The 13,047-nt window shown below is 44.0% G+C and overlaps 1 protein-coding gene across 2 annotated transcripts in view; it reads left to right on the forward strand.

The window, feature by feature from the left end:
• The window catches only part of LOC137532767 (sodium- and chloride-dependent GABA transporter 1), a 388,606-nt gene extending 381,078 nt beyond the window's left edge, over window positions 1–7,528 (forward strand). For both annotated transcript variants that reach the window (XM_068253633.1, XM_068253634.1), the window contains exon 15: window positions 5,479–7,528. In XM_068253633.1, coding sequence (XP_068109734.1) covers window positions 5,479–5,583 — 105 coding nt within the window. In that variant the 3' untranslated portion in view covers window positions 5,584–7,528. The remainder of the gene's footprint in view (window positions 1–5,478) is intronic.
• Window positions 7,529–13,047: the final 5,519 nt, after the last annotated feature.

Genomic DNA, 13,047 nt, shown 5'->3' on the forward strand with positions numbered 1-13,047 from the left:
CCACTCGACGCACCTTCAACAGAAGATCGGCCACGCCTGGGTATGTCCTCAGGAACCGCTGAACTACTAGGTTCATCACGTGCGCCAGGCAAGGGATGTGTGTCAGCTTAGCCAACCTTAAAGCGCGAATGAGATTACTCCCATTATCACACACAACCATGCCCGGTTTCAGGTCCAGCGGTGCCAGCCACAAATCCGTCTGTTCCTTTATTCCCCTCCAAATTTCCTCCCCTGTGTGCTGCTTATCCCCAAGGCAGATCAGCTTCAGCAACGCTTGCTGACGCATGCCAACAGCTGTGCTGCACTGCTTCCACGATCCTACTGCTGCTGGGTTAGCGTTTCCGAAAGAGGTACAGCTTTGAGATGCGTTGGAGGAGAAGGAGTCAGAGAGGTAGGTGCTGCTGTTGTTATCCAGTGGGAGGGACGGCGGTGCAGCTGTTTGCGGCGTGGGCAACACCCGCGCCGTAGCAGGTGAGGAATCGCTGCCAGGCTCCACAAGGTTCACCCAGTGCGCGGTAAGGGAGATGTATCGACCCTGGCCGAACGCACTCATCCAGGTGTCAGTGGTGAGGTGAACCTTGCAGGCAACGGCATTCTTCAAGCTTCGGGTTATTTTGCTGACCACGTGCTCATGCAACTCAGGCACTGCAGAGCGCGCAAAGTGGTAGCGGCTGGGAACCACGTAACGTGGGATGGCCACTGACATCATGCCCTTGAAGCTGTTTGTCTCCACCACTCGATATGGCAGCATTTCGCAGGCCAGAAGCTTGGCTCTTCTGGCTGTTACTGCCACGGCCCGGGGGTCATTTGCTGGCAATTTCCTCTTGCGCTCAAACATCTCCGACACAGACAACTGAACCGTAGCGCTGCACACGGAAGGGCTGTTGGTTGTTGTGTTTGATGAACACTGGGAGACCTCAAGAGCACTACTCCGGAAAGTGACAGTGTCAGCGTCGTCTGATGTTTGTGAATGTTGTGAACCACGCAATGGCTGGGCTACTGCTGCTGCTGAGGCGGGTCTGGTGGTGAGTCTGGTGAACCCAAGGGAGGCAGTGTTGCTGGTACCCTGTCCTGCCGCGTTTGCCCACAGAGTGGGATGTTTGGATAGCATGTGGCGGCTCATGCTGGTGGTGGAGAGGTTGTTAATACTTTTCCCCCTGCTCAGGCGAGTCTTGCACACCTTGCAAATCGCCATGGTAACATCCTCAGTGCAGTCTTCAAAGAAAGCCCAGACTTTGGAGCACCTGCCTCCTTGCTGGCGATTTCTGTTTCCTCCTCTTTTGCCTCTCACTCTAACTTCCACGCTTGTGGTGCCTGAAATTGCGCGCCGCCTACCTTGTGGCACAAGGCGAACTCGTGCAGCAGTGGGTTCTTCAACAGACTCATCTGTGCTGCTGCTACGACGGCGATGTTCTCGTTCACAAATAAAATCTGGGTCTCTGTCCACATTGTCCATACCCTCCTCTTCCATCTCCTCAAACTCGTCATATGTCATTGTGGGGGGCCGCCGCCGTGGAGTAGAGCTCCCCAGAACAACCTCTGCGCAGCTCACTCCAACGTCGTCTTCCAGATCTTGTCGGCCGACCTCCTGCAATTGCAACCCCTCCTGCCCAACTTGCTCTGGGATTTGGGTTTCCGAGTCCTCCTCGGACTCGCCTTGTATTTCAGTGCGCGGTGCATTTCCCACAGTTAATGGTTGTGAATCCGGGCACAACATTTCTGGCTGTTCCTCCATTGACCTTTCATAGGTGGAAGTTTGTTGGGCTGGGAATAGCTCCTGCGAATACCCCATTGTGTCCTGAGGTAATTCATAGGACTGGTTATCTGGCAGTTGTGTGCGTGGTGTCGATGCCGGTTGTGTCAGCTTTGTGCCCACTGGCTCCTTGTAACTGGCTGAGGACTCGGACCTCGTGCGTGATGTGCTGGTGCTGCTTAACCCACTGCTGGACGCTTGAGAGGTCATCCAAGTAATTATCTGGTCCTGTTCTTTTGGATTTGTGAGGGTTGTTGTCCTGGACAACATGGGCGGTATTGAGTGGGTTTTCTTGGGTGCTCCCCTGTGGCCTGTACGTGAACCGTCAGGGGAAACACCTCTTCCCTTGCCCCTTCCTCTTTCACCGGATTTCTTCCTCATTTCACTTATCCTTACAGTACACGCTGACTGGCAGCAGTACAGTGGCAGCACAGAAATGCTATACAGTACCACTATTCCCAGCAGCGACACAGAGCACAATGCTATACAGTGGCGGGTGAGCGGTGTACTACTGTTCCCAGGCCCAGCAGACACAGAGTGGAAGTAAACACAATGCTATATAGTCTGGCTGAGCGGTGTACACAGAGTGGCAGTACACACAATGCTATATAGTCTGGCTAAGCCGTGTACACAGAGTGTCAGAAAACACAATGCTATATATAGCGTGGCTGAGCGAGGTGCACAGTGGCAGTACACACAATGCTATATTAGTCAGGCTAAGCCGTGTACACAGAGTGTCAGAAAGCACAATGCTATATATAGCGTGGCTGAGCGAGGTGCACAGTGGCAGTACACACAATGCTATATAGTCAGGCTAAGCCGTGTACACAGAGTGTCAGAAAACACAATGCTATATATAGCGTGGCTGAGCGAGGTGCACAGTGGCAGTACACACAATGCTTTATAGTCAGGCTGAGCCATGTACACAGAGTGTCAGTAAACAATGGTATATAGTCTGGCTGAGCGGTGTACACAGAGTGTCAGTAAACAACGGTATATAGTCTGGCTGAGCGGTGTACACAGAGTGGCAGTAAACACAATGCTATATATAGCGTGGCTGAGCGAGGTGCACAGTGGCAGTACACACAATGCTATATAGTCAGGCTAAGCCGTGTACACAGAGTGTCAGAAAACACAATGCTATATATAGCGTGGCTGAGCGAGGTGCACAGTGGCAGTACACACAATGCTTTATAGTCAGGCTGAGCCGTGTACACAGAGTGTCAGTAAACAATGGTATATAGTCTGGCTGAGCGGTGTACACAGAGTGTCAGTAAACAACGGTATATAGTCTGGCTGAGCGGTGTACACAGAGTGGCAGTAAACACAATGCTATATATAGCGTGGCTGAGCGAGGTGCACAGTGGCAGTACACACAATGCTATATAGTCAGGCTAAGCCGTGTACACAGAGTGTCAGAAAACACAATGCTATATATAGCGTGGCTGAGCGAGGTGCACAGTGGCAGTACACACAATGCTTTATAGTCAGGCTGAGCCGTGTACACAGAGTGTCAGTAAACAATGGTATATAGTCTGGCTGAGCGGTGTACACAGAGTGTCAGTAAACAACGGTATATAGTCTGGCTGAGCGGTGTACACAGAGTGGCAGTAAACACAATGCTATATATAGCATGGCTGAGCGAGGTGCACAGTGGCAGTACACACAATGCTATATTAGTCAGGCTAAGCCGTGTACACAGAGTGTCAGAAAACACAATGCTATATATAGCGTGGCTGAGCGAGGTGCACAGTGGCAGTACACACAATGCTATATACAGCGTGGCTGAGCGAGGTGCACAGTGGCAGTACACACAATGCTATATATAGCGTGGCTGAGCGAGGTGCACAGTGGCAGTACACACAATGCTATATTAGTCAGGCTAAGCCGTGTACACAGAGTGTCAGAAAACACAATGCTATATATATAGCGTGGCTGAGCGAGGTGCACAGTGGCAGTAGACACAATGCTATATATATAGCGTGGCTGAGCGAGGTGCACAGTGGCAGTACACACAATGCTATATATAGCGTGGCTGAGCGAGGTGCACAGTGGCAGTACACACAATGCTATATACAGCGTGGCTGAGCGAGGTGCACAGTGGCAGTACACACAATGCTATATATAGCGTGGCTGAGCGAGGTGCACAGTGGCAGTACACACAATGCTATATATATAGCGTGGCTGAGCGAGGTGCACAGTGGCAGTACACACAATGCTATATATAGCGTGGCTGAGCGAGGTGCACAGTGGCAGTACACACAATGCTATATATAGCGTGGCTGAGCGAGGGGCACAGTGGCAGTACACACAATGCTATATATATAGCGTGGCTGAGCGAGGTGCACAGTGGCAGTACACACAATGCTATATATAGCGTGGCTGAGCGAGGTGCACAGTGGCAGTACACACAATGCTATATATAGCGTGGCTGAGCGAGGTGCACAGTGGCAGTACACACAATGCTATATTAGTCAGGCTAAGCCGTGTACACAGAGTGTCAGAAAACACAATGCTATATGTATAGCGTGGCTGAGCGAGGTGCACAGTGGCAGTACACACAATGCTATATATAGCGTGGCTGAGCGAGGTGCACAGTGGCAGTACACACAATGCTATATACAGCGTGGCTGAGCGAGGTGCACAGTGGCAGTACACACAATGCTATATATAGCGTGGCTGAGCGAGGTGCACAGTGGCAGTACACACAATGCTATATTAGTCAGGCTAAGCCGTGTACACAGAGTGTCAGAAAACACAATGCTATATATATAGCGTGGCTGAGCGAGGTGCACAGTGGCAGTACACACAATGCTATATATAGCGTGGCTGAGCGAGGTGCACAGTGGCAGTACACACAATGCTATATATAGCGTGGCTGAGCGAGGTGCACAGTGGCAGTACACACAATGCTATATATAGCGTGGCTGAGCGAGGTGCACAGTGGCAGTACACACAATGCTATATTAGTCAGGCTAAGCCGTGTACACAGAGTGTCAGAAAACACAATGCTATATATATAGCGTGGCTAAGCGAGGTGCACAGTGGCAGTACACACAATGCTATATATAGCGTGGCTGAGCGAGGTGCACAGTGGCAGTACACACAATGCTATATATAGCGTGGCTGAGCGAGGTGCACAGTGGCAGTACACACAATGCTATATTAGTCAGGCTAAGCCGTGTACACAGAGTGTCAGAAAACACAATGCTATATATATAGCGTGGCTGAGCGAGGTACACAGTGGCAGTAAACAATGCTATATATAGTGTGGCTGAGCGAGCGGTGTACTACTGTTCCCAGCAGCGACACACAATGACTGGGGGGGACCCTGGCTAGCGTGGCTGGAGAGCGAACTACCCTGCCTGCCTACCCAAAGCTAAACCCACAGAGAAATGGCGGAGATATGACGTGGTTCGGGTATTTATTTACCCGAACCACGTGACCGTTCGGCCAATCAGAGCGCGTTCGGGCCCGAACCACGTGACCGTGCGAACCCGAACAGTTTGGCCGAACACCACCAGGTGTTCGGCCGAACTCGAACATCACCCGAACAGGGTGATGTTCTGCAGAACCCGAACAGTGGCGAACACTGTTCACCCAACACTAACACAGATATAGGCAATTGGACACAAAAAAATGTTAAAAGCATATAGAAAAATGTTAACTAACAATTTTTTTTAAATGAAGTATCAAATAATATAACAATTTACTTTTTCCTCTAGCGTCTACAAGTTATGATTCAGCCCCGTGATGACATTGCTCATTCTGAAAATGGACCTGAACAATTATCAAAGAGTAATTCAGCAAACAAGGAAGCCTATATATAATCTGTACAATGGAAAGGCAGTTGTAATGTTTTTTTAAATACAGAATGGTTGATATGACCACATATTTACATCTGGAATAAAGAATTTACCTACCTCCAGTGGCAAAAAGGGGACCATCAACAGCAAAGCACAAGGAAATCACCTAGGCTATTTTCTTACAGTTTCTTGGAATCCAATGAATGGTTGTATGTTCAGGCAATATAGACTGTTAATGTTTCTATCTCTATTGTGAGAGTGAATTTGTAAACCGAAGTTACCATTTTTAAAGCTATATCTGACTATGAAGATATGAGGTTTTTGTGTGACTGATTTTTAATTCAACATGGATATATTTTCTAAAACAGCTCCCACGTTTCTGTGTATTGCTATACGAATATTCTTTCTCACTTTTCATTTTAATTAGAAGCTTTTTTTTTTACAGGAAGCCGTTAAATCTCAAATTTAAAAATATTATTTTATGCAAGTATGATACAATTTTTTCATATTTTCTTAAAGAGCACAAATTATTTGAGAAAATTTTCAAAAGGACCAAATTTTACTTCTTTCTTTTTAAGTGAGTGGGGGAAATTTAAAAGCACCAGCCTTGCATTTCTTTCAATTAATTCCAGTTGACAATAGCACAAATGACTGCACCAAAATTGCAGTACATAACTAATCACCTCAAGCCCACTTACATAATGAACTACTAAAACCATTGTTCTCCACTAAGGGCACTCATATAAATAAGTTGTTAATGTAATTTAAATGCCAAAAGAGATTGAACCCTAAAGGATAAGGATAAAGACAGTTTTTAAAATGAAACTGAAAAGCAACATACTTATTAGGGAAAAGATACCCTTGTGCCACATTATAACCTGTTGGATCTACAGCACCTTCTAACTGGTCAAGTTTTCCTAATGTCTTATTCTCTAACTAAAGAAAATATTGCTGTTGAATTTGAATTATACTTGGCATTGCTTGGCATTTACAGGGGCATGTTAAATGCCCATGATGGTATATTAGGCTATGAGAGATATGCACAATGATCTTGCCACTTAGCAAAGTCTTGTGCTTTTAAAACAATGTTATATAGCACATATGTTAGAATAATAATGTGAAAATATGTTTCTTGTGAATGTTAGTTTGGTTTGTCATTTTTGTCCAAAGAGTAGAAAAGAAAACATTTATATATGTTCTTGCAATAAATTAATATTCTCAGAATGTCAAGCACAGTAATTGTAGAAAATATATACAAATATTTGAAACAGAATTTGTTGAGAAGTATCATTGAGTAGACCCAGAACTGTCTCATACTAAAATGTAGTATACTCTGAATGACAATGTTTGGTATGTCTGTAGCTGAACCAACAAATATGTCTTGTTGTGACTTAATTTTGTAAAAGAATTGTTGCCTACCATTCTTCATGGGACTCATTAAGTATCAAAACCAACAATATATTGGTTACTGATTGCTGTTTAATATATGTATTTCAGTCCTATGTTGTTTGGAAGCCATGCAGTATTAAATGTTTGATTGTATACAACGACATTAAAAGAGATAAAAAAAACTGACAGGTACGCTTCTTAGCAATCTTGTATACAACATACCTTATCCACTTTAGCGATAATAGTGATGTAGGAAATAATGTGTTTAAAATTGTATCTGTATCTTTTGTAGTATCTACCCTGAGAAAAATATATTCTATCATTCAATAAGCTTACTTGCAATAAAATATTATTGTTGAAATACAAATAAAGTTATCTATATATAAAATCTATATGTAATGTAACATATGCATAGACAAACTATATACAGAGCTGGTTAAAAAGAGAAACAATGCAGTATCCTTTATATTTAGTATCTTGCTACCTGTTCTATGGACCAAATGTAATATAAGATACTTTTAAATGTCTTTCAATGGTGTCTATATGTAACAAAAAGCACGGTTGTCATGTACTTTTAAAGATTTAGAAATCAAATAAAGTATATATATATATTACAGATAATGAGTGAAGTCATTTTCTACTATCCCAAACATTTATTTTTTCCAATGTATATACAGTGGGTTGCAAAAGTATTCGCCCCCCTTGAAGTTTTCCACATTTTGTCACATTACTGCCACAAACATGCATCAATTTTATTGGAATTCCACGTGAAAGACCAATACAAAGTGGTGTACATGTGAGAAGTGGATCGAAAATCATACATCATTCCAAACATTTTTTACAAATAAATAACTGCAAAGTGGGGTGTGCGTAATTATTCGGCCCCCTGAGTCAATAATTTATAGAACCACCTTTTGCTGCAATTACAGCTGCCAGTCTTTTAGGGAATGTCTCTACCAGCTTTGCACATCTAGAGACTGAAATCCTGAAGCCCATTCTTCTTTGCAAAACAGCTCCAGCTCAGTCAGATTAGATGGACAGCGTTTGTGAACTGCAGTTTTCAGATCTTGCCACAGATTCTCGATTGGATTTAGATCTAGACTTTGACTGCGCCATTCTAACTCATAGATATGTTTTGTTTTAAACCATTCCATTGTTGCCCTGGCTTTATGTTTAGGGTCATTGTACTGCAGGAAGGTGAACCTCCGCCCCAGTCTCAAGTCTTTTGCAATCTCCAAGAGGTTTTCTTCCAAGTTTGCCCTGTATTTGGCTCCATCCACCTTCCCATCAACTCTGACCAGCTTCCCTGTCCCTGCTGAAGAGATGCACCCCCGAGCATGATGCTGCCACCACCATATTTGACAGTGGGGATAGTGTGTTCAGAGTGATGTGCAGTGTTAGTTTTCTGCCACACATAGCGTTTTGCATTTTGGCCAAAAAGTTCCATTTTGGTCTCATCTGACCGGAGCACCTTCTTCCACATGGTTGCTGTGTCCCCCACATGGCTTGTGGCAAACTGCAAACGGGACTTCTTATGCTTTCTGTTAACAATGCCTATCTTCTTTCCACTCTTCCATAAAGGCCAACTTTGTACAGTGCATGACTAATAGTTGTCCTATGGACAGAGTCTCCCACCTGAGCTGTAGATCACTGCAGCTCATCCAGAGTCACCATAGGCCTCTTGACTGCATTTCTGATCAGCGCTCTCCTTGTTCGGCCTGTGAGTTTAGATGGATGGCCTTGTCTTGGTAGGTGTACAGTTGTGCCATACTCCTTCCATTTCTGAATGATCGCCTGAACAGTGCTCCGTGGGATGTTCAAGGCTTTGGAAATCTTTTTGTAGCCTAAGCCTGCTTTAAATTTCTCAATAACTTGATCCCTGACCTGTCTTGTGTGTTCTTTGGACTTCACGGTGTTGTTGCTCCCAATATTCTCTTAGACAACCTCTGAGGCCCTCACAGAGCAGCTGTATTTGTACTGACATTAGATTACACACAGGTGCACTCTATTTAGTCATTAGCAGTCATCAGGCAATGTCTATAGGCAACTGACTGCACTTAGATCAAAGGGGGCCGAATAACTATGCACACCCCACTTTGCAGTTATTTATTTGTAAAAAAATGTTTGGAATCATGTATGATTTCCGTTCCACTTCTCATGTGTACACCACTTTGTGTTGGTCTTTCATGTGGAATTCCAATAAAATTGATTCATGTTTGTGGCAGTAATATGACAAAATGTGGAAAACTTCAAGGGGGCTGAATACTTTTGCAACCCACTGTAATCACAACATTCCACAAGCCTTTATATGAATAGAATTTATATGCTGGGTAAGTACTCATGTAGTTAGAAGGCTATCCACACTGGCTGTTGGTGAAATGATGCAGAGAACTGAAAGTGGCGTGTCCATGCACACTTTTTCTAAGTGTTTAGTGAGGAAGTTTTAGTAAATTAATATTGCAGGAAGCCACAATACTTGAGAAAAGAAACAGCAGGAATAAAACACTAGCGTCTTTTGAATAGAGATGGCTTGAACCTTTGATTTTCGGTTCGCGAACCTCGAACCTCCTCAAAAGTTTGGTTCGTGCAAACTTTGTGCGAACCGCAATAGACTTCAATGGGGAGGCGAACTTTGAAAACTAGAAACATTTATGCTGGCCACAAAAGTGATGGAAAAAATGTTTCAAAGGGTCTAACACCTGACTTTTTTCAGTGACTACAAGATGGGAAAAAATTTCAAAAAGACCTTATCGTTTTTGAGAAAATCGATTTTAAAATTCTCCTTCTTACCGTGGGAAAATTAAACGCCCGCTGACTTTAGCGGCTAATAGCAAAGCCCCCTTAAAAGCTAAAAACACCAAAATTGCTGGGAATGTTAAGAAGAACAGTGGGAACAAGAGGAAAACATTTTTCAAAAAGACCTTATACTTTTTGAGAAATTCGATTTTAAAGTTTTAAAGTAAATTCTCCTTCTGACCGTGGGAAAATTAACCCCCGCCGACTTTAGGGGTTAATAGCAAAGCCCCCTTAAAAGCTAAAAACACTACTTTTTGAGAAAATCGATTTTAAAGTTTCAAAGAAAAAAGAGCTGATTCATTTGATTCATTAAAAAGAGACGATTCATTAAAAAGAACAGGCTCATTCATGAACCAGTTAGTATAGCTTAAAATGCGTCCTGTGCAGGACGTATAGCTGCCGGCTTACGCTGTCTCTCCCCACCTGCCTTCACCTGTCACCCTCACCTAGGCTGGCACCCGGTGCACCCATGGGTGCACCAGGTGCCAGCCTAGGTGAGGGTGAGAGGTGAGGAGTAGGCGGGGAGGACAGCGGGAGCCGGCAGCTATGCATCCCACAGGATGCATTCTCTGCTATGTGGGGGGCAGCGGAGATCATCAATCAACTTAATTGAAGATCGCAAGATAAGAGGATACTGTATTCGTTGGATCATTTACCGAGGATATTGGCATGGGAAACATTTTTCAAAGGTACAGGTAAGTATTTCTGGTTAATTAAGAAAGTGAAAGGACTTTTTTACGCCGTTGTGTTTTTATTTAATTTAACCCTTTGTGGAAATGGGTAAGGGGTACTTTGTACCCCTATACTCATTTCTTCTTGGAGGGAGGTGGGCATATGGGGTCCCCTTCTTAAAGGGGACTCCCAGATGCCACCATGAACTCCCCCAGGGAGTCGTTGCTCCCACCTCCTCCTGGGGCACTGGAGGTGGGGAAGAGCCCCTTGTCCATGGATTGGACAAGGGCTCAGGGGGAGAGGAGAAGGCTTGGCCGCCCCTCTCCACCGGAGCCCCCCATACCATTGGCCATGCAGGCTGATATAGCTCAGGGTGCGAAGCCCCACACGGGGCTTCGCATTATGGCTATCCCAACCTGCATGGGGGACAAGGGGTTACAGAGAGCTTGGTAGGGGGGACTCCACATCTTTTTTTTTCATATTGTTTTTTGCTATCTTTTTAACATATCCTGCAAATTTGGTGTTGCTAGGATGTAAGGGGCCTATGCTATTAACTGCTAAAGTCGGCGGTGATAACCAACCAGAGTTATAGGGGTGCAAAAGTGCTGAATTTTGCCATTGGCTTTCATTGGGCTTTCTATTTAACTTTCAAAAATCTCAAATCTTTTCAAAGGACGATGGCTCAGCAGTGGCAAATTTTCTTTAAATTTTTTTTTAAACTCAGATGCACACACCAAATGCGGAAAGCTTGTCAGCTAGAGGCGTATCAGCCTTAAGTGGCTGTATGCCGTCGCTGGGTAATGCCATCATCATCGTTTGTGTAATATTTGTCATTTTTCTTGTAGCGCTTATGAATTTCTATGTAAATTTACTGGATCTTATAATCACCCTTCCAGTGCCCAATCCTCCCTTCTCCAAAATAGCTGCACTACTTTAATTGTTCCAACTCGCCTTCCTTAGGACGATGGGCAGGGATTCAAGCTATAAATCTAGTTTCCGCACATACTTATGCACATTCAGCCCTCATCCATTCAACTCTTAATCCACATTCTTCCCCTTCAGACTCACAAATCACACCGAAGCCCTATATCCTGTTACCTGTCTCTTCCACGGATTACCTGCCCACATCTAACCCTGCATACCTTTAACCCCAAAATGTGTATATAATTATGTTTTTTGTTTTTTTTAAACCTCTCTGTAATTACTCGCCAGGTCTTACTATACTATCTTACCCATTCACATCCAACACAATCCATTTCCTGTTCATCCATATCTTGGACTACAAGAGTACTACCACCACACAGCTGGTCCATTCTGCCTACCCATTCATCCAAGCTTGGGGGGATTGGATCTTTCCACTTGTCTACTATCATTTTTTTTGCAACTTTGGTACCTATTTCTTTAATTAAAGTACTACCTAAAGTACTACCTTTACTCCCACTTGTGTCAGTTAAGCCAAAAATAGCTTCTTCTGCAGAGGGATCGAAAGTACCTTCCAGTAATTCTCTACTAAAATGGATTATTCCATCCCAAAAGACTTTAACTATGGGGCATGTCCACCACATGTGTAGCTCTGTTCCATCCTCCTGCCCACACCTCCAACAGGCCTCTTTATGGCTGGAGAATCTCTGGATACGTGCCGGGGTAATATACCATTTAGCAGTGGTCTTGTATTGGATAAGTTGCAATCCTGCATCCTGTACAGTCCAGTTACTATGGCAAATCTTAGGCCATTTGCAACTGAGAGCGGGACTCAGTGCTCTTTCCCATTTTGTACAGTAGGTTGGAGTAGAATTGTCATTCTCTCTTTGGCCAATAAGTCTATTTAGTTTAGATAATGCTTTGTCCATTTTTTTATTAAGCAAGATGTGTTTTTCCAGAATATTCAAGTCTTTCCTAGTTTTAGTAGATTTCGAATGTATTTTATGGAGGAAACTTCAGGCTTGGATTAAGCCCCAAGTATCTTTCTGCTCGTAATTATTTAATACGTTAGGTATTCTCAGAGTTGGGTCGCCCATGAGGTTAATAATACGAGCTTCACTACTAATTTTGTTCTTTATAAACCAAGACTTCTCCATGCCTGGAATAAAGTCTGGATTGTCTCTCAAGGTGTTCAGAGGCGAGGGGCCTGTTTCTTTTTGCCATTTTAGAACAAACCAATAAAGGGTTTTTAGTGTTGGCCTAATCAGCGGATGGTAAGTAGTGGAATATACTTTATAAATATTACTCGGCATCCATGAAAAAATTAAATCAAGCTTACTTTCCTCCTTTTCCAGTACCGTCCACACTTTGCCTGTTTTGTTGGGAGAGGATTCTATCCTCCAGTCCAAAACTCTGGCCAAGTGTGTACTTCTGTAGTAGATTTGGATGTTTGGCGCAGCTAGACCTCCCGCCTCTTTCCTCCTGGAGATTAGTTTGTAGTTTAGTCTATGTCTGGACTTACTCCATATGAAGTTTTGAAAAATGTTATGCCAGATTTGGAACCATGAACTTGGGATAGTCACCGGCAGACTCTGCAATAAAAAGATAAGCTTGAGTAGTACAACCATTTTGATAATACTGATCCTACCAATGATGTTAAAACAAGGGCGATCCCATTGGCTTTCATTGGGCTTCCTATTTCCTTTCAAA

Source organism: Hyperolius riggenbachi, chromosome 9, assembly GCF_040937935.1.
Source record: "Hyperolius riggenbachi isolate aHypRig1 chromosome 9, aHypRig1.pri, whole genome shotgun sequence".
Classification (NCBI taxonomy): Eukaryota; Metazoa; Chordata; class Amphibia; order Anura; family Hyperoliidae; genus Hyperolius; species Hyperolius riggenbachi.